General features: G+C 52.6%; 10 protein-coding genes across 10 annotated transcripts; 8 read left to right on the forward strand and 2 right to left on the reverse strand.

Moving 5' to 3' along the window:
* Positions 1-294: 294 nt before the first annotated feature.
* N7462_007587 (glycerol kinase) lies at positions 295-2,311 on the forward strand (the record flags this gene model as incomplete). The annotated part of the gene is made up of 5 exons (XM_057079305.1): positions 295-327; positions 366-577; positions 744-1,738; positions 1,795-1,961; positions 2,042-2,311. 5 exons carry the CDS (start codon positions 295-297, stop codon positions 2,309-2,311), a joined length of 1,677 nt encoding a protein of 558 aa, XP_056931975.1.
* A 1,804-nt stretch (positions 2,312-4,115) lies between these two features.
* N7462_007588 (i-AAA protease YME1) lies at positions 4,116-6,750 on the reverse strand (the record flags this gene model as incomplete). The annotated part of the gene is made up of 5 exons (XM_057079306.1): positions 4,116-4,511; positions 4,577-6,291; positions 6,354-6,468; positions 6,517-6,657; positions 6,721-6,750. 5 exons carry the CDS (start codon positions 6,748-6,750, stop codon positions 4,116-4,118), a joined length of 2,397 nt encoding a protein of 798 aa, XP_056931976.1.
* A 770-nt stretch (positions 6,751-7,520) lies between these two features.
* On the forward strand, positions 7,521-8,627 carry N7462_007589 (uncharacterized protein; the record flags this gene model as incomplete). The annotated part of the gene is made up of 1 exon (XM_057079307.1): positions 7,521-8,627. One exon carries the CDS (start codon positions 7,521-7,523, stop codon positions 8,625-8,627), a length of 1,107 nt encoding a protein of 368 aa, XP_056931977.1.
* A 729-nt stretch (positions 8,628-9,356) lies between these two features.
* N7462_007590 (mannose-1-phosphate guanyltransferase) lies at positions 9,357-10,728 on the forward strand (the record flags this gene model as incomplete). Its single annotated transcript, XM_057079308.1, has 4 exons — positions 9,357-9,363; positions 9,431-9,474; positions 9,621-10,644; positions 10,709-10,728. The coding sequence occupies 4 exons, from the start codon at positions 9,357-9,359 to the stop codon at positions 10,726-10,728; spliced, it is 1,095 nt and encodes a 364-aa protein (XP_056931978.1).
* Positions 10,729-11,494: 766 nt separating this feature from the next.
* N7462_007591 (3-keto-steroid reductase) lies at positions 11,495-12,919 on the reverse strand (the record flags this gene model as incomplete). The annotated part of the gene is made up of 2 exons (XM_057079309.1): positions 11,495-12,764; positions 12,855-12,919. The coding sequence occupies 2 exons, from the start codon at positions 12,917-12,919 to the stop codon at positions 11,495-11,497; spliced, it is 1,335 nt and encodes a 444-aa protein (XP_056931979.1).
* A 390-nt stretch (positions 12,920-13,309) lies between these two features.
* Positions 13,310-14,527, forward strand: N7462_007592 (uncharacterized protein; the record flags this gene model as incomplete). Its single annotated transcript, XM_057079310.1, has 1 exon — positions 13,310-14,527. The coding sequence occupies one exon, from the start codon at positions 13,310-13,312 to the stop codon at positions 14,525-14,527; it is 1,218 nt and encodes a 405-aa protein (XP_056931980.1).
* Positions 14,528-14,811: 284 nt separating this feature from the next.
* Positions 14,812-15,309, forward strand: N7462_007593 (sucrase/ferredoxin-like domain-containing protein; the record flags this gene model as incomplete). The annotated part of the gene is made up of 1 exon (XM_057079311.1): positions 14,812-15,309. The coding sequence occupies one exon, from the start codon at positions 14,812-14,814 to the stop codon at positions 15,307-15,309; it is 498 nt and encodes a 165-aa protein (XP_056931981.1).
* A 24-nt stretch (positions 15,310-15,333) lies between these two features.
* N7462_007594 (sucrase/ferredoxin-like domain-containing protein) lies at positions 15,334-16,038 on the forward strand (the record flags this gene model as incomplete). Its single annotated transcript, XM_057079312.1, has 1 exon — positions 15,334-16,038. The coding sequence occupies one exon, from the start codon at positions 15,334-15,336 to the stop codon at positions 16,036-16,038; it is 705 nt and encodes a 234-aa protein (XP_056931982.1).
* Positions 16,039-17,817: 1,779 nt separating this feature from the next.
* N7462_007595 (uncharacterized protein) lies at positions 17,818-18,099 on the forward strand (the record flags this gene model as incomplete). Its single annotated transcript, XM_057079313.1, has 1 exon — positions 17,818-18,099. One exon carries the CDS (start codon positions 17,818-17,820, stop codon positions 18,097-18,099), a length of 282 nt encoding a protein of 93 aa, XP_056931983.1.
* A 5,125-nt stretch (positions 18,100-23,224) lies between these two features.
* Positions 23,225-23,846, forward strand: N7462_007596 (uncharacterized protein; the record flags this gene model as incomplete). The annotated part of the gene is given in 3 exon segments (XM_057079314.1): positions 23,225-23,294; positions 23,307-23,400; positions 23,783-23,846. 3 exon segments carry the CDS (start codon positions 23,225-23,227, stop codon positions 23,844-23,846), a joined length of 228 nt encoding a protein of 75 aa, XP_056931984.1.
* Between the last annotated feature and the right edge of the window lie 251 nt (positions 23,847-24,097).

Consider the following 24,097-nt stretch of genomic DNA (forward strand, 5'->3'; position numbering starts at 1 on the left):
TTTACCCGGTTGGCTCTACCCGCCCACGCGCCCGTAGCTCGCACCCCCGACTTTCTTCACCGGACTTTTTGGATTCGCTGCTCGTTGCAGGCGCGTAATCTTCGACTTCCCCCGCACTTTCTAAACCCCAACCAACACCTTCCTTACCGCCACCACTGCACCGCTTGACCCTGGACCAGCTGCAACGGCCCGATCTACTCCCCGCCGTGCACTCGCTTTCCTCTCTCCTCCCTCTTCTCTCCCTCTTTCTCTATCTTCCCCTCTCTTTCCAGCTCTCGCACCACCACACAGAAGATGCGGAATCCGTTTGAACTGGATGACAACAGCGTGGATGGGGACTCCAACCCCCCAATGAGTTTGACCAGCACTTTGAAGTGGACGTGCGACCGAAAGAGACCGATGACGGAGATCGTGCCATTCTCCAAGATGAAGAGCATCGTGGCGACGACTTGAAGGAGCGGTTCATTGGCACCATTGATCAGGGCACCACCAGCACCCGTTTCATTATCTTCGATTGCACAGGCGTCCCTATTGCTAAATACCAAACGGAATTCCGTCAGATTCACGAGCATCCTGGGTAAGCCACCTACCCCCTCCCCTCTCTCCCCCTCTCACCCCCACCAAAATGGGATCCCCCAGAGTCTACTCCCCCTCTTCCCGCCCCGTCTCGCACAATAAGGGAACGCACCTTTCCAAAAAACCATCCCAAATTAACCATGGCTGCTCCCTATCGGGTCCAACAGATGGCACGAGCAAGATCCCTACGAATTGGTGGAGTCCGTTTTCATTTGCATCGAGGAGGCTATGAAATCTTTCCTCGCCCTGGGTCATTCCCGCTCCGACATCGAGGCCGTCGGCATTACCAGTCAGCGAGAAACCGCTCTCGTGTGGGACTGGGAGACCGGTGAGCCCTTGCACAATGCCATCACCTGGACCGACACCCGTACCATGAACCTGGTGCGTGACCTCAAGGAGAAGCCCGGCGCCGACGACCTGGTGAACATCTGCGGTCTGCCCCTCTCCACATACCCGTCCTCGGTCACGTTGCGATGGATGCTGGACAACCTTCCCGACGTTCGGTCGGCGTATGACGAGGGCCGGGCCGCCTTCGGAACCGTCGACAGCTGGCTCATCTATAACCTCAATGGCGGTCCCCTGAACAAGCGTCTGGTCACCGACGTGACCAACGCCTCGCGCACCATGTTCATGAACCTCGAGACACTCCAATACGACGACCGCCTCCTCAAATTTTTCGACATCGACCGCAACAAGATTCGCCTGCCCGAGATCCTGCCCTCAGCCGACAAGGAGGGCTTTGGTGAGATCTACGAGGGCCCGTTAGAAGGTGTCCGCATCACAAGCTGCCTCGGTGACCAAGCTGCTGCCCTGGTCGGTCACTGTGCATTCACCCCCGGAACTGCGAAAAACACTTATGGAACCGGCTGTTTCCTACTCTACAATGTAGGCGAGAAGCCTGTTATCTCCAAACACGGCCTGCTCGGCACTGTCGGCTTCCAGCTAGGCCGGGACCGTAAACCGGTCTACGCTCTCGAGGGCAGCGTGGCCGTGGCAGGCAGTGGTGTATCGTTCCTTATGAACAACATGGGCTTCTTCCGAGACTCCCGAAAAGTCAGTGACTTGGCAGCCACCGTGCCGGATAGTGGAGGCTGTGTGTTTGTGACTGCATTCAGTGGTCTCTTTGCACCATATTGGATTGACGATGCCCAGGGAACGATTTGTAAGTCATGTCTTCGATACAGAGTAACCATTCGGCGGCGCTAATTCCAGCCATAGGGGGCATCACTCATCACACACAACGAGGACACATTGCCCGCGCCACCATGGAGGCGGCGTGCTTCCAAACTAAAGCAATTCTCGATGCCATGGAGATGGACAGCGGCAAAGCACTCACCGAATTGGCTGTGGACGGTGGCATGAGCAATTCCGATATTTGCATGCAGGTATGAAATCATAGGCAACCCGATCAGCCCGTATTGAGGAAGCACTCCTGGATTACTGACCTTTTTGTTTTTCTCTTCAGACTCAAGCTGATATCATTCAAATCCCCGTTGAACGCCCTGCAATGCACGAAACCACTGCCCTGGGAGCAGCCATTGCCGCCGCTTTTGCCATCGATGTGTGGCAGGAATTCAGCGACCTGAAACACATGAACCGCGCCAATCGCGCCACCTTTACCCCTCAGATCTCGCCTAAAGACAGCGCACGGATGTACAAACGGTGGTCTAAGGCCGTGGAGATGTCCCGGGGCTGGATGGAGGCCAAGGCCGACGACGAGTCTGACGTCGATTAAACCTGCCCCGCCATGCATTTTATACCACTTGCGCTTTTCTTCTTTCCATGATACCGGCATGACTGCGAGCTAGCCTTTGCTATCATCCGCACGTTTGGGATTCAGTTGATATGCCATTTCCTTCTCGGCACGTCAAGCCGCTTCAGAGAGAGCCACGACCACATGAATCTTTCCCACTTTCAACACCACCGACTTCTCTTCCCTGCCATACTCTTTTTTCTCTGGAGCGGACTGGATCACCCAGCTGTGATTTTTCATTTTCAAAGGGCACATGGGGCCAATATCCGCCCACAATATACACCCATTCTCGCTATACATATTTAGAGATTCCTCACTAGACAGCCCCTGCCCCTAATAGGCGCCCCGACAAGACATACTATATGCCGCCTGTCTTCATGACCGTGACGATGGTTGTGTTTCCCAGCTATGATATTTAGGCGGCGAAAAGCTGGCCTTCTTGTTTTTGTCTGTTCTTATTTTCGCCTCTTTTTTTCACCTTCTCTATTTCCACATTACCATTGTGTTAACCATTTCCCCTTATCTCTTGTTCTCTTTCATGTCCAGTTCCTTTTGCGATTGACTTATGACGTCTCGACGTCCGGGTGCATTTTGTGTACACATCAGCGGGAACGTTTGAAATCTTGATATCTTTGTGAAATGAATAATTCAAAATCCAAAAAAAAAATCCAAAGTCATATCCAAATCTGCTTTCCTCTCCGTATCTACTACATATAATTAACCGACTGGATTTCTCGTACTATACTTCCCCCACATGGTTGGAACACCAACTTCCCTAATACCCCCTCCCCCCACCCAATCCAATCCAAGCACTTGCCTCTTTAGATCCCAGTCATCTCTGCCCCGATTATGTATACATTCGCGCAAACTCTCTCCAAAATGAGAACAAAAGAAAAAAGTACCAACCCTTTGCCCCAATCTGGGAAAAACAATTGCGTCAATTGCACTCACGAACCAGGCACCGAATGTGAAGGATCGCCGACAGTGCGGGGCCCGGACGATGACATCACCCACCCGCGGGGTGGAGCTCGACATCATCCCGCCACGGGAACTGGGCATCCGCCGTGGATCTTCGGGGCGCACCAGCGCACCCCCATGTCAGGAACCGGACGGGCGTGGGCGTGGTCGGGAGAGATACCAGCCATTGAGAACGGGAAGGGAAGTTAAGTGGAGAGACGGGTCGTGGGTCTTTCGGGCTTGACCTTTGGGCCTGGTGAAGCCGATCGAGGTTGGGATGGGAGATCCTGACGTAGGACTTGGTTAAACAAGGGGGCCTCCATGCACTCTATATACTCCTTGGATAATGGTGCATTACGTGCGGCGGAGAAGAGGGGATCTGAATTACGGTTTTGTGGGGTGGAATGCTAATACGAGGGTTTCACCTAGATGCTTTTCATTTGGCTAGTCTGAGTGACTAGTGTTTAGGACAGGGTAGTAAATAGAGGGAAGGCATACAAGAATTGTATGTACAGGAGTATACTTGGACTTGCGAGAGAGAAATAAGACATTCCGGAGTGGACAGAATGAAGAAGGAAATTTTGGTCACGGATGAATATGTAGCATCAAGGGTGATAAGATCAAGAATTTGGTAGAAAAGAAAAAATGAGGGGATGAGAAACGCGAACAAGCATGGCCATTTCAATAGAGACGCCCGAACGATCCGGGAATGCACAATGTTGAGAGAATAATAGAGACAAACGGCCGGGAAACAGATCAAAATGAGCTAAAAAAAGGTGAACAAGTACAAGAGAGGAGAAATAAACCATACAGCCGACCTAAGACAAGCTTATTCCGCGACAGTAGGCGGACCCTCTGTCGCGGTCGATGGCTTCAAGTTAGCCGCCTGCAGCGCGTCAGGGAGCTTGAGCGGGGCGCTGGGTGAGGATGACATCTTGTCGAGCTTCTCGCCGCGCAGGACCTTCTCCATCTCCTCCTTGGTCAAGGTTTCATACTCGATCAAAGCCTTCGTCAGAATCTCCAATTCGTTCCGCTTCTCTGTTAAGATCTTTTCAGCGCGGGCGCGGGCTTCTTCGACGAGCCGGCGCACTTCGCCTTCAATCTCCTGTTTCGTCTCCGAGGACAGGCTGTCATAGTTGGTCGAGAGATCGACATTGCCCAACTTCTTTGAGTAACCGAAACGAGTGATCAGGGTAAAGGCAGTCTCAGTTGCTTGTTGGATATCCTGTGGCGAAAAAATATGATGGTTTAGTGAAAAAATCCACACAAGAAGGAAATATTGAGACTTACAGCTGAAATACCGCTGGTAACATTGTCCGGTCCGAAGATGAGCTCTTCTGCGGCCTTGCCGCCCATGGAAACATCAATGTCGGACAGGTATTCGGTATAGTTCCGTGAGACAGTATCCATCTCGGGCAAGAAGTGAGTAATACCCAAAGCCATGCCGCGGGGAACGATGGTGATCTTGTACAGAGGGGTAGCGGAGGGGGAAAAGTAAGCAACCAAGGCGTGGCCAGCTTCGTGATAAGCAGTTAGAAGCTTATCCTTATCCTGAATGATACGGCTGCGAGCCTCAGCGCCCATCATGATCTTGTCCTTGGCCCAGTCAAAGTCTAGAGGTCCGACTTTAAGCTTGCGGTCGCGACTAGCATGGATCGCAGCTTGGTTGACCAGGTTCTCCAGATCAGCACCTGAGAAGCCCGGGGTTCCGCGAGCAATCACACCAACGTCAACATCAGTGCTAATCTGAACGTCCTTCATGTGGTGTCGCAGAATATCCATGCGACCACGAACATCTGGCAGACCGACGACAACCTTGCGGTCAAACCGACCAGGACGGGTCAATGCCTTGTCCAGCAGCTGCGGGTAGTTGGTAGCGCCGATGATGATGACACCGCTAGTCTGAGAGAAGCCATCAAGCTCGGTCAGAAGCTGGTTCAGCGTCTGTTTCACGTAAGCCGCATCGCGCTCGTTTCTCTTCGCACCTATGGCATCCAATTCGTCGATGAAGATAATCGCAGGGGACTTGCCACGGGCTTGGCTGAAGAGATCACGAACACGCTTAGCGCCAACACCCACGTAGACCTCATCAAATTCAGAGCCAGACATATAGAAGAACGGGACACCGGCTTCACCAGCCACAGCCCGAGCCAAAAGAGTTTTACCAGTACCAGGAGGACCAACCAGAAGCACACCCTTGGGGAGCTTTCCACCCAGGGATGAGAAGCGCTCGGGATTCAGAAGAAACTCGACCAGCTCCTGCAGTTCATCCTTGGCCTCGTCACAGCCATGAACGTCGCTGAAACGGACAGTTTGTTTCTCGGGCTGGGCTTCATTGTTCTGTTGACCGCGGATATTCTTCAAAACACCGGTGGTTTCAACGAGAATAGTGATCAGGACAAGGGACAGATATGTGAAGAAGCCAAAGATCAGCAAAAATTTGACCCAGCGGAAGACAGTGTTACCCAGAGACTCCTCGACTACTACATACAAAGGAGCCTCCTTGGCACCGGTCCCATTGGGCTTGTTTGCCATGCCAATCTGGCCACCGTGAGACCGCGCAGCAACTGCTTGGCCGATTGCCTGCAGCTGGTCCTGGTTGAGATTCTGGTGCCCTCCGATAGCGCCGGATTCGGTGCCACCAACGCGTTCCAACGCCTTCGCATATATCGCCTCGGATGCCGCATTACTCGCAAATTGAGCACTGCGATATCTTTCGACGACAATCGCTGGCATGTTCGCGCGCAGGAGAGCCTGATAGAACGTATTCTGTGCATTGGCGCTATTCGGATTGTTGTTCGCAGTCTTCTCTTTCTGGGCTAGTAGATTCTGGGACGGTCCACCAAAGATAAATCGTTGTTGTTGAAGTCTAGACAGGCCGTTGACCTTTGACGCAGGACGAAGAGAGTGGAGGTGGAAAGGAGTCAAGGTTGAAAAGGATCGTGCCGTCGAGGAAGCAAGCCCACTCGCTGAACCGAGAGAGGAGGAAGTCCACAACAGGTTATCTATTGCCAAACAGAAGCCAGATGAGCACACTATCTGAGATGCTTGGAGAGACAGAACTTACTTCCATTCAACACTGGCGAAAAGCCACGCGACGCAGTCCTGTTCACCAGGCCGGCCCTCAGGGCCTCCAAGGACACAGTGTCAAGGCATTCCGGAAGAGACAGGCGCTGCCGGGACTGGTTGAGTCAATACTTATCTCCTATCAAGGTCCTTGGAAAACCTACCACCGTATTCTCTTCTGCTCTAGGGCTCCTTTGCCCGGTCTCTCGAGTCCCAGCCGTCGGGACTCGGCTAGTCTGTCTGAAAGGAGCAGTCAAGACACTGGACATAGAAGGCCAGAGTTCCGACGTCACCGCGGCCACATTCTGAAGATAGAAAACATATCAGCGATACCTCTTCGGACGAGAAAGCGACAAAGTGATTATTACCGGTCCGGAGATCGGGACTTGAAAGGCCATAATTGTCCGATATACAGCGGCACTCGGCCGCGTGAAAGAGGAGAATTTGCTCCTCTTAGGCGTAGGGATAGGGAATCGTAGCTAAATAGATGCGGGCAAAGTTTCAACCTCTGATCGGGATAAGCGCCATGGCCAGATGTGAAAGTGGAGGCGAGAGGAAGGATAGTGACGATGGCTTTCACCCTCCGCCGGGACTGCGGCGACTCTCGGTTGCCAGTTGCCACTTAGGCCCAGATCGGTCCCCGTATAAGGTCACGTGCTAGTCTCCTAAGGCATCAGCCATGCTCATTTCCACTTCAGATCATTACGAGCTGGTGAGAACTTCTTGGGAGGACGTATCGATTGAATATCATTTTTTGAAAGAGTCGGCATTTACTACAATATAGTTTTCTAGTAGATGTCGTGGGGGGATTTCGAGGACTATCATTGGAAGCGTTGGTATACGTATATATAAATGTGCCATGCGACCTTTCCATGGTTCCTTAGGTCTGATCCAGTTCCTGTGCTAATAATTAGTGTCTCTTAACCTCCAACCTTCCACAACTTACACCAACACAGTCCCAAGTAATTATGCAAAGATCAACATCCCCTTCTGCACTGCCGGGACTATCTCTCCTGCCTTGACAGCCCTATATCCCATGGTTTTCTGGCAAATTGACAAGACTCTCAGCCCAGACCATACGAACTCCGGCATCATCAGATTGCATTCTTGAATCGAGGCTCATTCGAGACGAGAAATATAGAACCCGCAGGAAGCGAGGCTCCATATCATGATGTCCCTGAAGACGATCTTTTTGATGGGCGCTCCATTGCCAAGCAGTTTGGATTGGGATCATGATCAACTTCTCAATGCAGCCATGCAGCCGTTCCAAGACAGACACTCGCCGGAACTACAAAGAACTTCAACAGACCAAGGGCCTATAAGCTCCAGCCAACGACCCGCCAAGTGGAGGGTTCTCCAGCCTCGGCTGCTCGAAAGACCGAATGTTCATCATGATTTTTACTATGGGACAGAACATCCCAGCTTCTTGATTTCCAATCAATTGATGACTGCAGAGAATGATTCCTCGCAGGAGGAAGACTCGATACTTTCCGAGTTCTACGACCGTTCATTTCAGGTGCATGAAACACAGGAGATCTCACTCTCAAGACTACAAGAATATTCCACACAAGAAAACAGAGCAGCACTGGAGAGTATAGAAGTATCTACTACCTGCGCTCCTACCGAACAAGACGGGCATGCCATACCTTCTTTCCGCATTCCAGGCTCTCTTTCCGATCTACAGGATCTCCCCACTGCGAGTTATCTAGAGTCCATCACGCCACAGACGATCACGGTCAACCTGATTGTTGGAATCATTGCTGTCCATCCACCGCGGCGCGTGGTGACTCGCCAATGGAAAAGTGAATTTGATATCATCGAAATGGTTGTCGGGGACGAGACAAGAACTGGCTTTGGGGTCAACTTCTGGCTCCCAGCGGCAAAGCCATTGGCCGCCAAGACCCATGAGGCCGATCGCCTTGGTCGATCACTTGCTATGCTCCGTCCACAAGACATCATCTTGCTTCGAACTGTAGGGCTCGGTTCCTTCCGGGATCGGGTCTACGGGCAGAGTCTACGCGGCGGGATGACCCAAGTTGACTTATTGCACCGGCAGCCAGTAGATGTGACGGATGCGGGTGGGCTATTCGAAGGTATTCTCCAACGGAGTAGCTTTCCCGACACTTCAATCGCCGATCTGTCGCTAGAAAAGGCTCGCAGAGTACGAGAATGGATCCTCCGGTTTGTGAGTGCGACGACGGATGCAGCAGGCGGTCACCTCTCCGGAATGTCTCAGACACAACGTGGCCATCGACTGCCCCCGGACACGCAGTAAAGCGGAAGGGGATGGAAGCATCGCAGAAGCCCTTGCGGCGCCGCAGTTGACAGCAAGCGGTTTGTTTCGGGCAGATGACAGACGGGATGGGGGCGAAACACGCCTGTCTAATTCTTTACTCCACGCGTCCAGGTTGGCCGTAACCGCAACCGACCAAAGACAATGCCACCTTCAGGGGCGACATCGTCTGACCCGTGATGTGAGTATGGCCGCTCTAAGTTCGCGGGGAAGCCAGCTCGGTGGTCCCGATCCAGTCAAAAGGCGGCAGCATTGGATACATCGCCCGGGATGGGCTGGGCTAGCCAGACCCAGTCCGACCCAGTTTTCAGGCCGACTACTCCCAACAAGCGCTGCAACAGGGGGATTAGGGGAGGGGGGGGATTCTCAGCGGCTCTTGCATTAAAGAGTGACTTGAGTGACCTTCAAGGACTTGGTCGATACCTCAATTTCTCGGACGGACTTTGAATTGGGAAAAGGAAGTGGTGGTTTGATGTAAATCGAAGGGTCCGCCCCCTTTTTCGCTGCAAACGTGCCTCTCGCCGCCAATCATGGTGCCACTCACGTGCCCCACCTTGCTACCCCCCGATAAAAATAAATCCATCAACGGCCAGGTGTTCCCTAAATAATGCCATCCCTCTCCCTGCTGTGAAGAGCTGGGTCATTGCATCTCGCCCTTCTACACCTCCTCAATCTAGATTTGTGTCTCTTGTCGTCTCCATCTTCCCCACCATGAAGGGTAGGTGTCCTCTCCTCTCCACATACCCCTCGCTGCCTCTCCATACCATCCATACTGACCGCCGCAGCTCTCATTCTCGTCGGAGGTTTCGGGACCCGTCTGCGTCCTCTGGTAAGTGGCTGCCGATCAACGACCTCTCCCATACCACTCTCACCCCATTGACCGATGGAATGCCCTTCATGCTTGCTTGTTCGACGGGCTCGATCGGCCAATGGACTTTTAATGTTCCCCTGACTGACAATCATCTACTTGTCTAGACCCTCACTCTCCCTAAACCTCTGGTTGAGTTTGGTAACCGGCCTATGATTCTCCACCAAGTCGAAAGCTTGGCTGCCGCTGGTGTTACCGATATCGTGCTGGCTGTCAACTACCGTCCCGATGTTATGGTCGCAGCGTTGAAGAAGTACGAGGAGCAATATGGCGTCAACATTGAATTCTCAGTCGAGTCGGAACCGCTGGGCACGGCCGGCCCGCTGAAGCTGGCGGAGAAGATCCTGGGTAAGGACGACTCGCCTTTCTTTGTGCTGAACTCAGACATCATCTGCGATTATCCTTTCCAGGATCTCGCTGCGTTCCACAAGAATCACGGTGATGAGGGTACTATTGTTGTCACCAAGGTCGACGAGCCCTCCAAGTACGGTGTCGTCGTTCACAAGCCTAGCCACCCCTCGCGTATCGACCGCTTCGTCGAGAAGCCTGTTGAATTCGTCGGCAACCGTATTAATGCCGGTATCTACATCCTGAACCCCAGTGTTCTGAAGCGCATTGACCTGCGCCCCACCTCCATCGAGCAGGAGACTTTCCCCGCCATCTGCAAGGACGGCCAGCTGCACTCCTTTGACCTTGAGGGCTTCTGGATGGATGTCGGCCAGCCTAAGGATTTCCTCACTGGTACCTGTCTGTACCTCTCCTCCTTGTCCAAGCGCAACCCGAAGAAGCTCGCCTCCACCTCTGAACCCTACGTGCACGGCGGCAACGTTATGGTCGACCCCTCGGCTAAGATTGGTAACAACTGCCGTATTGGCCCCAACGTTGTCATTGGTCCTAATGTCGTGATTGGCGACGGCGTTCGTCTCCAGCGCTGCGTCGTTATGGAGAACAGCAAGGTCAAGGACCATGCTTGGATCAAGTCGACCATCGTTGGTTGGAACAGCTCCGTTGGCCGCTGGGCTCGTCTAGAGAACGTCACTGTTCTTGGGGATGATGTTACCATTGCCGACGAAGTGTACGTCAATGGCGGTTCCATCTTGCCGCACAAGAGCATCAAGCAAAACATTGATGGTAAGCTTTCTTTCCCGCGAATTCCGGTTTCCCTAGGGTTATAAAACTAATTAAAAACTCCTAGTTCCTGCGATTATCATGTAATCCTCTTCCTCTCCTTCACGTCGATACGTCCCTTACAACACATCCACCTTCTCGCCTTTCCGATACCTTTCTTCCTCCCGTCTTGATGCATGGAACGGAGTCGTTTTTTGCGTGATCTTCTCTTCTCTTGCCTATCGCCCACGCGATAGTCGATCGCCTTTCTCCGCAATTATGCTCGCAATACTATCCTCTTCGTGTTTCCTCCGATAATCGACAACGTCCCAAAACCTAGATGGTGGAGATGCGCGATTATTCGGCTATTCGCAACAATAACCTCTTTTAGTAGTTTCTGTTTTCTCTTATTGCACTGATATCAGTCAGAGCTCTCCCTTTTTTTCTCTCCTAGGTACACATTGTTGCAGACAAGGTCTGCTTCTTATTTATCTACCCCCCCACTCCTTTGCGCCTTTTTGTGTTTTCTGCTGGTACTTGTTTCGCAATTGGCGGGCAAAGACATGCAATATCTGTTTTAATGATATGATGGGCACGGGGTGGGTTCTGTTGATGTAAATAATTGGGAGGCGGAATTTTAAAAAACAACCACCATGCTCTGATAAAAAGATTCAAGACCGCGTAAGGTTTTTTGGCAACATTCAATAAGTAGGTAGTTTTCAATCCATTGGAAGAGTTCTATATGATTAGATCGCACTAGATTACAGGTAGATTCTGGTTTTGAAGTACAGTCGGGCTCTCGCCCGAAGGGATCGGAGCCTATGCAAGTACGCTGGGGCTGAACCTGGGGCCAGCCCCATCATTCTGTCATTTCTCACTGAGCGTTTTCAGCCGTAGGCTTCTTCTTCTCTGCCTCATCGAGGATGCTGTCCCACTTGATTCTCATTTCTTCCATTTGTTTCCAACACTGGCGCCCCAGCTCTTCAAAATTCTCTTTCTCCTCTAGGGTCAAATCGGTCGCACCGCGCTTTCGACGGCGAAGGCGATCGGCTTCAACAACAGGAGCACCAACAACACCACCGTATCCCCAGCCCTCGATCTCGGTGCTACACAGGTTGCCTACTCCGGATCGGCTGGCAGACGAACCCCATTTCACCCTGCCACCGCCCGATTGACGATAAGGAGATTCGGCGGCGCCCAGCGCAGCTGTGGTCGACAGTGCGAGGAAGACAGGTGACCAGGCACCAAGGTATGTGGACATAGTGTGCCAAGGGGAGCCTAGCATGCGCGCAAGCCAAAACGCAGCTACCATGGCCCATATGAGGGGCAACGGGAGGGGTACGATGGATGTCGCACAAATGCCAGGATGCGAAAGATATATGGCCGGGGTATTCGAGGTAGGAGACAAGTCCCCAGTATCGAAATCCTCGTCCGAATGCATGAAACTATCGATGGCCCACGGCGCGGCACTAGGGAGATCCGAAGTCAAGGCCAGGATGTCGGTGAGGGCCTTGGACGACTCATACGGGACACAAGTTTTCAGGCCCTGGATGTCATCGACATTAAATGCCTTGACCGTCGCCTCGATGCTTGATACCCAAATCACGCGGCCCGGTCCACTGGGTGCTTGCGCGCGCTTCAATAGGGGCATCACGTTATGCGCCAGCATGTAGTGACCAAAAACATTGGCACAGAATACCGACCCCAGCGGCGGCTCTTCTTCCTTCTCTGTCTGCTTACGCGTCAGGACACCAGCAGGCGCGACCTTATAGGTAGGCCATGTCACTTGCTGGATTAGGTCGGTGCACACGCCCCAGACAGCGGCGGGCCAATTGAGTCCGGACCAACCGCCAATTCCAGCATTTAGAATGATAGCGTCGAGCTTGGGGATCGTGCGTAGAAGTCGCCGGGAGAGTTTGCGAGCCGAAAGAAGGTCGCCGAGGTCGACACTCTCGGAGACAAATTTCACGCGAGGGGTCTCGGAGGAGGATGCGGAGGATTTCAGGTGTGCTTCTAGACGGCGGCGGGTCTCCTGAGCCTTTCGGGAACTTCGTGTCGTAAATATGACGGTAAGTGAGTCTTCTTCAGGGTGTGAGGAAAGGAATTCGTCGGCAAGGCGACAGCATATCGAGAATCCGAGACCGCTGCGAAGGTCAGTTAGTTTTAGTTAACCCCTTTTTGGATAGAAGGCGCCGACGGCATTCTTCTCAAGGAGATATGGGACTTTCGCATACCTATTTGCCCCGGTGACCAGAATGTAAATTTCCTGTGGCTCTCGAGAGCCCTCGTTTCCACCCATGGCTTCGTTATTTGGAGAACGTTGAAGCTTAGAGCGCTGTTTTTTTTTGAGTTGCGGAGATGCGGGGATCATGTGATATCCAGGTACCGGACCGGAGCTCGAGGTTGATGATTTGCACCAGGGCTAGGAGCGGGAGGTCGAGAGTTGTGCTTCAGAAACTAAGAAATAAGAACTGTTTGTAGTATAAATCCTTATAGATGCAAAACTACTCCATGTTTGCTAATTCCTATATGCCCCAGAAGAAGTAAGTACAAAACTAACTCCCCGATGGACCGCTAACACGTGACCAAACTATGACTTAATTGGAAAGCGCATCGCGGCTTGAATGTTTGCGACCAACTGACCCAACCACCAGATGTTGTGCAGTCCGCACAGCATGCGCGGGCAGTCATGATCGCGAGACTTGAAAGCTTCCTGAATTCGAGCTTTTTCTTTTTACTTGCTGTTGTCCTCTTCTGTCTTATTATCCTGACTCCAGCCGATGCCATCTACCAATGCTGGGAAACGAGCCGACTAACGAATATCTTCTTCATCACCGGCGCCTATGTCATTACGTTTATTCTGGCGGCTCTCATATACGCGACTCGCATTTATACCAACCGCAGTACTTTAGCTCGCATTCCGAAGGCATGGATTCCCGTGGAAAAGGAAGACGTGAGCAAAAGCGTACGGCGTCTTGTGATGGAAGGGCTTGCTCGCAGCGCAGTCATTTCGTATCAAGCCCGCCCGCGTGATACTACAGATGAATCCAACAACTTCCAGAGTTTCAAGGATCTTTTGGTCGACCCTAACCACCCACCTTGGGGTCATGTTGAGCACCCTGGCTGGTCTTCGCCCGCCTCGCCTGATTTGCCGGATCTACCGTACCGTACCATCATCCAAGAACTGCCCAATTTGATTGAAGCAAAAGCCGTTTCACTTGCCCCACCCGATGGCCTTGCATCAGATGCCTCCGATTATTTCCCCGATACACGTGTGGTGGAAGCGCTGCAGCGGCCAGAATCGATGGGCTTGCGGCAATATATCCGGCACCTCACATTGCTGGGAGCGATCAATCCTCCAGAACTTGGTGCTGGATTTCTAGCGCTTTATGAGAAAGCACGATTTTCTTCAAATCAGCTCTATGAAGCCGAATTCCGCGAGCTCATGCATCTTTTTGCCGAGATCTTGAGAGGGATGACATCCCTTGCACCACTCGTCCTAGACGAGATTCGAGACAACGCGAGCTACGGGCGCGCAGATAGCGAGTCCATCATTGGACCCTACGATGAAGAAGGGGAAACTGATACCGTTGACCACTTCGGTTACGATGGAGCTTTCACACCTGTGCGAAGCGATAGTTGCCGACCATCCAATGCATCGACGTGGGAAACCCAATCTGGGTATGACACTGCCCCTGTCGCCCAGAGCCCAGTGTCTGGCTTCTCGCTCGGCAGCGGCTCTTATGACGCGCAACGATCCATTCGCACCCCATCGACCCGATCGCTTCGACGCGTGCACTCGGCGCAATCGGGCAGCTCAGGAGGCAGTGTGATTCGCCTAGCGCCTGTACGAAATCCGGGGGATCTGCCCTATACCATCCACCACTACGCAGGTCGTAGAACCTAGACAGGCCCACATTTGGCACTCCACCCCATCAGAACGTGTACATTAGTTATAGACCGATATTCCACGGGGTTAATATAGCACCAATCGGCCCCGGTGGGGGCTTAGTCATGCGGAACTCTTTCCGAGCCTCTTGGCAGAAATGCAAAAAGATTGATAAGATTGTGTCAAATGCGTTACGCGTGATAGCGAAAGGAAAAGGCGATTCATCCCCTCGTCGCAGGCCCGAATCGATTCCTATTTTATCATCACAGACGCTCTTGAAGACCTTAATCCCCGCCGACACCATGCATCTCTTCCGCCGGGGCACGGCTTCCCTCTTTAGCTCCTCCAATGTATCCCTCGCCTCCTCCCGCACTGACACGGACACTGATGCGGTGGGTGACAACGCCCTGGCCAAGGAGGGGTTCCAGTCAATCTCGGCATCCGATCAGTTATTCACCAAGGTAGACCCTGCAATAGACGGTGACGAGTGTCTGCATGACTGCGCAACATGCACAGTGAAATACCCCGCCAAATTCGATGTCGATTACGAGGACCAGTTATACGGCCAGGTCAAGGGATGGGCAACCCATGTGCTGGTAGCCACCGGCAAGTCAGATTGGGTGCGCGACGTGGCCGACGAAGTAGGAAGTGTCATGGAAGCTATTGAGAAAGGAGGAGTAGAACCGAGCAATGGAGTAAGATATTTACACTCTCACCCCCTGTCCAACCAAAAGCAGAACAATCAGAGAGAACGAAAAGCAATTAAACGAACGCGTCACTCATACGGCTTACCTCCATAGAGACTCAAGCTGTCAGCTTCGAACATGCCTGTCCCGGACGAATATCACATGCATGAGACTGGCAAGCAGCCCACCAACGTGCTGCTTCTCCCCAGCTTCACACTCGTGGAGAACGTCACCCCACAACTTGCCCCGGATCTGATCGAGCACTTTGTCAACAAGTCTTTGACCACGACGACCCCACTTGATGCCTCGTCGACAGCCTCATTACCACAAAGCCCGCAGGGGGAGGGGGAGAAGCAACAGCCGCAGCCGCAGCCACTACACCCAGCCAGCACATCCATCAGCTCCACACCACTCCGTTCTCATCCCTGCCCTCACGCTGCCGTCATTCTCCTCTGTTCGCAGCGCACCCGTGATGCCCGCTGTGGCCAATCTGCCCCTCTTCTGCGCCGTGAATTCGAGCGCCATCTCCGCCCGCTCGGGCTGTACCGCGACATGGACGATTCGCGGCCCGGCGGCGTGGGCATCTATTTCATCAGCCATGTCGGTGGACACAAATACTCGGCCAATGTGATCGTCTACCGGCGCCGCGACTTCGAGTGGTACAAGCGCGACGGCGCGGACGCAGACCAGGAGGGCGCGGCGCAGGGCATCTGGCTGGCGCGTGTGCGGCCAGAGGATTGCGAGAATATCATTCGGTATACGGTCTTGCAGGGCAAGGTGCTAAAGCCGGGCTCTCAGTTGCGCGGTGGGTTTGATCGGGAACGGGGGGTGACTAGCTGGTAAGCGATGTGATTCTAGACATGACCGATTTCTTTGGATTTTTGTGGCCCTACCTCTTCCCCGGGAGCTTTTAGATATTGGATTCTCAAAATGCATATGATTGGAATAATACCGTTCTTGGTTCTTGTGTTTCTTAGAGCTGAGCGCCCTCGCTTCGTTCAAAACGACCTTTCGTTTCCACCAAGCGGAAGTGGAAGGGATGGTGTAGGAGAGGAGGCGTGTCTTGTTTGCCATGGGTTTTGCGGCCTCGCCCTGGCTCCTGCTAGGATGATAGGTTGCTAGGACGAGGCTAATGAACGTCATGACCGCCACAAGACGTGCTGTATAATTTTATACCCCAGTACGCGGTGATTCCGTGAATGATACTGTCCCATTTCGTTTGAGACTACAGCCCTCTCGCTTGGGGGGCTTGAGGAGGGGAGGGGCGAGGAATTGCTAGATGCCGTCGCGAATGCCGCGAGCAGTCGACGAGTCTAGATCTGGACCTGGCGAGGCATAGCAGCCGTCTGCTAAGAGAGTTGGCAACCAGGACTCCGGATCGCCTGACTTTGACCAGGGTCGTCGAAGCCCAAAAGTACGAAATCGCTGCATCGCCAACGCACCGCGTAACCTATCCGTCACGCTCCCAACCCCGACGTCTCAATGGTTTGAGTCTCATTGGCCCTGAGCCATCGAGGTCAGCGGAGAGAATCGATTACTGACCAGGGGCTCCTGATTGAATAATCATGCCCCAAGTTTCGGTCTTTCTGGGAGAGACGTACGCTGAGCACGCCTCCATGAGCGGCCCCCTCCTCTCTTTCTCCTTTTTTTTCACTTCTCTACTGCTCCAAGCCTTCAAATGCCACCCTCTGCATCCACATGAAACAATTTCTCTGCACCGTGCAGGATACCCGAGTGCCGAGCCGGCATTGCAGGGTGGTGGCGTGGTGGAAAGGAAAGGGGGTTTTCTGCGTGGATCCTGGCGGAACTGTACATCATTTGAGAATGTAGAAACGTGAGTGGTCGGCAGGGTGAAAAGAAGATGAGAAACGAGGGTGATAGGCGGGATTTTCAATTGCACCTTGCATGTCGATGATTCGGTGGCTCCATGACTCCTGGTGGATGTATGAAAGTGAGGAAGTATACTCCGTAGAGCCGGGTAGACCAAGGCGCTATTCAAAAACTCTCCGGCTATGTATACTGTGTATTCTATGTATAAATCAAGTGGCAATGTGCTCTACGCGGATGGACTGGTGTAATTCTAATTCTTCTACACCTTCCTATACCGTATTTGGGGCTATTTTCAGCCACAGCCTGACGAGAGATTCGCGGGTCCATCCATCCATCTCGGTATCTCAACCGATGTCACCGTACACCCGTGTCTGGTCGGGTTTGACCAGGATGTAGTAATAATGTCTCCGTATGAGCTGGCACCGATCAGATGATGAACAGGGAATGCACAGCCGCCGAAACCGTCCAGTCGGATCTTCTGCTGCTTCTGCTACTCCGGCTCCCGCTCCCGCTGTGAGAGGTTGCACGGGGAGATACAGAATCTAAGGCTCTCTTACCCCCTATTCTCTGGCCCATCATCGGGGATATCGGGCTTCAGTGGTCATCAACTCGTGGATGCCGAGCAAACTGCTGCTTATCGGAGAGACGCTCTCATGCTCGCTCCCAACCACATGGGCGAGTATCTTGCATGTGCATTCCCCCTTTCGACAAATATGATCATCGTTGTAATTGTGGCTTTTTTTCCCTGAATTTGGGTTTAACTCTGAGGCTTTTAGATTCGGAAGTCCCAGAATGGCCCGCCTATCGTCGGTAAGACGGAGATGGGGACAGTTGCGGCCACCTGGTGAGAATGTCGGTAAGGAGGTGAGCGTATCAGCTGGGTCCGTGGCGGCGCGCCGGCGCCTTGGGAAGTGGATTGCAAATCAGCAAAGCTCTAGGGGGGCCCGCCTTGTTCATGGTTGGCTTGGATTGCCCTGGTGGCACGATATCGGGTCCATGATTCGAGGTGGAATTCGCCAAATTCACTCGTATGCTCCTGCTGCTATTGCTGCTCCTGATGCTTTCACAAGGTAAAGGCGTCAGAACCTCCACTCCAAAACACATGGTGGCTGACTTTTTTCAGCCCCAAGATAGCCACCTTCTCCACCTACCCCCGCAATAGAGATATTCGGGGAGGTTCCGTGGGGCCACGTCTATTATTCCCGATGGGTCATTCTAACCAGCTCCTAGGGAAGCAGGAAATTATAGGGGCGGAAAAAGGTCGCGAGAAGCCCCATCAGAGAGGCCACTCAAGCAGTCTAGGGCCAGAGACAGAGTAACCGTCTGGACAGTTGCCCGACATATGAGCAACCACTCAACATGATGGAGATGGCAATCTAGCGGAACATTGTTGGCCACGGACTCTTGTCCGGACCGGGTGGACGCCCGAGTCCGATGGACGTCTGGTCTGGTTGAATTGTTCACGGTCGAACAAACTCTTGTATACTTTGCATACTCCCGCCACCCTTGTGGATCGGGGCTGAGATCTCCAATCGAATTCGAAGGTGTCGCTACGTAAGTCACTCGCGAATTAATTACCTACCAACCTCCTTGCATCGATAATCCTCTACCAGGAGGAGAGGGGGTTTTTTCCCTCTCCCGGAGCTTTCTTTCTCGTTGCTCTGGGGCTGTTCTCATTCTTCTCTTCTGCCAAATCTAAAATGAAGATAGACCTGCTCGGTAAATCATACTCCCAGATTCCCATAAATAGTATGTGTTGGCGCGAGCCAGCGTCGGCAGGATCTGTATACTCCCACTCTCGAGAAAGCTCCTATCTCTCCCTCTCTGTCTTGGCCTGCAATTCTTTCCCATTTCACATGGACCCTGAATCACAGGGGTAAAGTTAAGCATTTGGCGGGTGTCCTGTGCACAGCCATGGAACTACGACAGACCCTGGGCTCCACCAACTCCATTTAGTAACCCTATCTTCGTCATCCTGCTGGCCCGCAGTCGGTCGATGCTACGGGCCCACGGGTAATATCGCCTTACCGAGGGGCCGAGGACAGTTCGTATTGTGACAAACCAAAAGAGATAAAACGATGCGAAAATGTAGCCCCACGCTCAGCCCATTGCATCATTTGTGCCGGGCGAATGGCCGAATGCGGGGTTGCCAAGATGGAAGCCCTATCGACCAGCTCGTCGACTTCGTCTCATGCAACTTCCATCACAATCGCCTGGACGCGTGATAGGTGCTAACCACCGACCTATTCTCCGTCAAGGTGTCCTCCCCCTCTTTTGCGTAGTGCCGGATACTTTTCCCCTGCACCCAACTCCTGGTACTCGAGGTCGACGGAAAGAAAATATACCCGATGACCTGGTCCATGGGTAAGTAAGCAGTGAGTCACTGGCCTAGCAGGACTTCTTCAGGCCAGCTCCCAATCTCGTAGTGAAGTTGGTTTCCGTTGTTTCTGATGGGACCATCGGATTGACTATCTTGTTCGGTTTGCTCTCATGGATCTTGGCGAGCTGGGCGGTACCTTGATGTCTCGATGAATACAGATGGACAAAACATCATTTCCCCCTCAGGGTGTGGTAATTGTCTCGTTAGTGACATTCAAACCCCTCTATACTTCGTATTCCAAACGCCCCCTTGATCCTTCCTCTTCTACGCCCCCTATCTTTTCTCTTCTTTCAACCCCCCCCCCCTTACGAGACGCCACAGAACCATGCTGATAGCCATACCTCATCGGCTTGGGGCGTGGGGCCACTACCACTAGCGCCATCATCACCGTTGACGGGTAGTCATTCCGTAGCGTTGGAGGAAGCGCCGCAAAAAGTCTATACACTATCTTGGCTCCAAGTTCCGAATGGACTTTGAAGGTGGTGTTGAGGATGTCTGTACCATACCATTTCATCGTATATACTGGATACTGGAAATAAACGAGGAGTATCGAAAAATATTCATCCGAGGACGATTCATGGCGCAAAGTACTCCAGACTCCAGCACCCGATTACTCCACTTGTCGCGTGGTTTTTCCTTTTCCTTTTTCATTTCTGCTTTTCTTTTTTATTTTTCTTTTGGAATTTTGATTAGAATGATCCTTTCTTTCTTTCTTTCTTTCTTTTAGTTTGGTTTTCAGGTATGTATGCATCTTCTGTTTGGACCTTTCTCGTTCTCGTCTCTCCTTTATTGCTTTTGCATTGTTCAAAGCTCGTTTCCTTCCAGTCTGGCCGCTCTAGATTCCAAGTTAGGATTTATCTTCTCGTAGCATTCAAATCTTGTAGTTCTCCTGCACCGAATCCTAACCCAGAGACCGCGTGGCGCCATGCCCTCTCTGCCGCTGCACCGCCCCTCGATGCCAGATTACGCCAATGGCTGAAGGTGCATACGGCGTCGATTGTTGCCGGTTGAGGCGAGTCATTTGGCAAGATCTCCTCCCGTCTGATGCCGGGTCCCAGACCAGATGCACCCATCAGGACCCTCTTCACAGTCAATAGGCGGATCGGACGAAGTTGGGTCCCGTCAGTGGGTTTGGGCCCAGATCGGGCTTCTCTCCCACAGGCCCAGAGGACGCCAACGGTATGTATCACGCAAGAGAAGCTCTGGGGAGGCGAACAGTGAGTGCCGATCCTGGCGTCAAAGGTCCAAGAGGTCGTTCGGTGAGTGGCTTTTTTTGTGTCTATGCGTTGACTTGCCTATCTTACTCCTTTTTCGATTTTCTTTTTTCTTTTTCTTCTCATTTTCTCGTTCGCTTTTCGATCGACTGTTGTATACTTCGTATTAATTATACTCGACCATTCCTGGTCAAACTATCTACTCTTCCCGGCCTCTTGGTATGATCTTTTCTGCTTTCCGCCAATTTCGTTTTTGCTTTTTCAGTGGCTTGCCGCTGAGAGCGGAACGCTTCTGTTTCCTTGACTCTGCTAAAACTAATTTCGCGCATTTTCTGGTGGCTTCGTCTCGGACCCCTCTGCTTTGATGCTGATGGTTATTAAGGTTGGGGAGGACCAGAAAGATCGCGGGGTTTAAGATGACCAGTGGATCCCCACGTTCAAAGAAGCTGATTGCCACCGCGCCTCAGCTTCTCATTTCCATGAACTGTCCCGTACGGGGGGCTCCGTACGGCAGACGGAATAGGAGAATCTCGACAAGTATTCCGAATGCCGCCAGGACTCGGGACCGGATAGCCCCAGAAACCCTGCCCCGTGGCTGGCCGGCACAGCTGATAGGCATACCGTTTCAGTGGCTGCGCCGATCAAAAGCCTCTTTCACTTCTGTTCTGCGTTGCCGGAGAGGGAAAATAAGGAGTGCCAACGGGGATTGGTAGCTACCGAACCGAGGCCAACCGCCATCTCGTGAAGACTGTAGACATGGCCTTATCTGTTCTTTTCGACCTTCCACATCGATCGCTCGCCACCGGCGATGTCATTAGGTTGAACTGCCAATCGCGCGCGAGTAGGACCAAAAATAAGGGACATATATGAAACAAAAACACATGTAATATGCAGAAAAAATTTCTGCCTGACGCCCTCTATCTCTAGTCTTTTCCCTCGGATGTGGCGGGAAGAGAGCGAGAGACTTCGAAAATAGAACCCCCCACCCCAAAAGATCGACCTACATCGTCCACAAAGAGCAAGAACACTCGAAGGGGGCAATAGACAGAGAGTGAAAGAAAGAAGAGGGAGGGAAGTCGAGATTGAAAAAAGCAGGTTCAGACGCTGGGAGCCATATCACGGACGATGATGGGATGTCGTACAGGGACTCCGATCATGCATTGCTCGCTACGTGGATTCGCAAAATAGACGGTGAGGACAACCTCGAGGCGGTGGGTCGAGTATGAGCGGCCCAGGGGAATTATAGTACAGTTCCTGCGAATCAGAGTGTGGATGGTAGCTTCAGCCGGAAAGCCTCTCAGGCACTAGATCGCAACTTGCTAGTGCCGGCGACTACGACCCTCGATCGCGGGTTGGCGGGAGATATTGGGTACGATGCCATTCATTTGTCTATCCCTGTGTTCCCGCCGATGGGGAAGCTTTGTTTGTGGTCCTGGTCTACAATGCGATTATTTCTTGGTTTGTTTTGGGAATTTCCCGTTCTTAGTCTAGAGTATAATCGAAAGGGATTGAGGTGGATGGGGATGGGGGGCTTCATTGGAGACGGGTAAAGGTGGATATGGATTGTGCTCCCCCCCACCCTCCTCTCCCCAGTGTCACTGGAGCTCTCTCACTGGTTCCAGTATGGACCTTGCCTGAGTCTGAATCTCCACATAAACAGCCCCAACCTTAAGGACATGACTCGGCCTGGGAGGACCCGGGACACCGGCAAAGCGCTTTTGGACGCTGGTCGGAAGAGGAGCAGTGCAAAGCCGAGAAGACAAGGGGGCGGGAAAGCGAAAACCTGGGGACCCATCTTGGACAACGGGGACATCCCACGCCATCCTCCATGCGTTCTGAACGGGTCCTCGAAAGGAGACAATTTCGGCTTGGCCTGCAGCGAGAAAATAAGAAACCCGCGTCATGGCGCGAATATCCCTTGCGAGAGGAAATCTTTTCCGTTGCGAGTGATAATCCTCTCTCTGGTCTGATTTCCGGGTGGGAGTTGCATTTGCATGCGATACGGAATAGTTTGCTTTTCTTAGAGGGTTTCTTTTCCTAGTCTTGCTTGGGTTGGCCTCGATTGCGGGGACGCCGGACATTTAACGGGGAATACCGTGTTCTGGATGCTTTCATGACCCTCCAAGGGGGGGCTTCTCTCTTCCCCCTCCTTTTCCGCTTGAAGAGGGGGATGAGACGAGAGCCCAGATGAGAAGAGTGGGGAGGGGGGGGGGGGCGCGCAGGAGATGTCGTCGTGGGACAGCCTCCGCATCGTTGCCCAGCCGGGCTATGTTGCTTCCTTCTGACTTCTCAGACGATCGGCGTTAGCGTGGACATTCCACTAAGAAGCCTGGGACTCCGTGGGCCCCTCCAGGGACCAGGGACCCGACGGGACTAAACCATCTGGAGAAGCTCGGTCGCGTCTAGGCTTGGCTTTAGCGGTGGTTGCTGCAATGAGTGGCTGAATTCCCGACGTGGGAAAGTGGCTGCCGATGACATCACGGGCGTCGAAGGTGAGGTATCGTGAATCCAGTCCCTCGGGATTGGTACACGTCGTAGTCGAAACCCCCTTCGATAGCTCGAGATCGTGACCTAGATGACGGGTTGGAGAGAAGGAGAGGTAGCGATGTTGCAGGAGGAGGGAAAGGAAGCGGGTCCCTCGAATACCTCGAATACCTCGAGCGTGTATTCGCTAGGTACGTCTCCAGGTGCTTTGCGATGGGCTTGCAAGTACCAGGGGTACGAGAAGGGCTTGAGGTATCCGAGGTACCTGAAGTACCTGGAGCACCTGGAGCACCTGGGGTACAAGAGAAGAGGTACGATGCACTCCTCCCCGCTTTTCGGTGATCGCTGTTTTTCCTTCTTTCGATCATTGCGTTTCTTTAGACTTTTGCTTTTCTTTGCTTTCCTTTTTCTCCCCTCTTCAACTGTTGCGAGCTCCCCCTGGAAGCGGCCATCCCCAGAGTGCTCCAAGCTCCAGACCCTTTTGAGCCCACCGAATCATCGTGCAACACCCGCGTGGAGCCCAGCGGCCACTTGGAGTAGTTTGAGTTTCTTTTTTTTTTTTTTTTCTCTTCCTTTTTTTTTCTCTTTCTTTTTCTTTCTCTTTCTTTTTCTTTCTCTTTTTTTTCTTTTTTTCTTTTTTTTTTCCCTTTTATCTTTCTTTTTCCCGACACTCCAACAGACCGGTGATCTGTGTGCTAGAGGACGAGGAGGAGGAGGAGAAGAAGAAAACACTGCTGACATGACCCTGTACATCGTTTCAGATCCGCCCCATCCCCAAGGCCGTCTTAACTTTATTCTTTTCAAGGTATGAGTACTATTGACGATGGATGAGTTAGTCGTCTTGGTGTAAATTACACGGTATCTGTCAGGACTGTCTTCCCGGTACGATACTCCCCGTACTGGATGTACCCATCGTTCCCGTACCGCCGGGCAGGGTACTGAGAGGCCTCAAACTGGAGCCCACCTCGTATCCCCACCATTCCCAGTGCCGCCT

The sequence above is a fragment of the Penicillium macrosclerotiorum genome (assembly GCF_028827735.1).
Source record: "Penicillium macrosclerotiorum strain IBT 26536 chromosome Unknown utg000007l_segment0_segment0, whole genome shotgun sequence".
Lineage (NCBI taxonomy): Eukaryota > Fungi > Ascomycota > Eurotiomycetes > Eurotiales > Aspergillaceae > Penicillium > Penicillium macrosclerotiorum.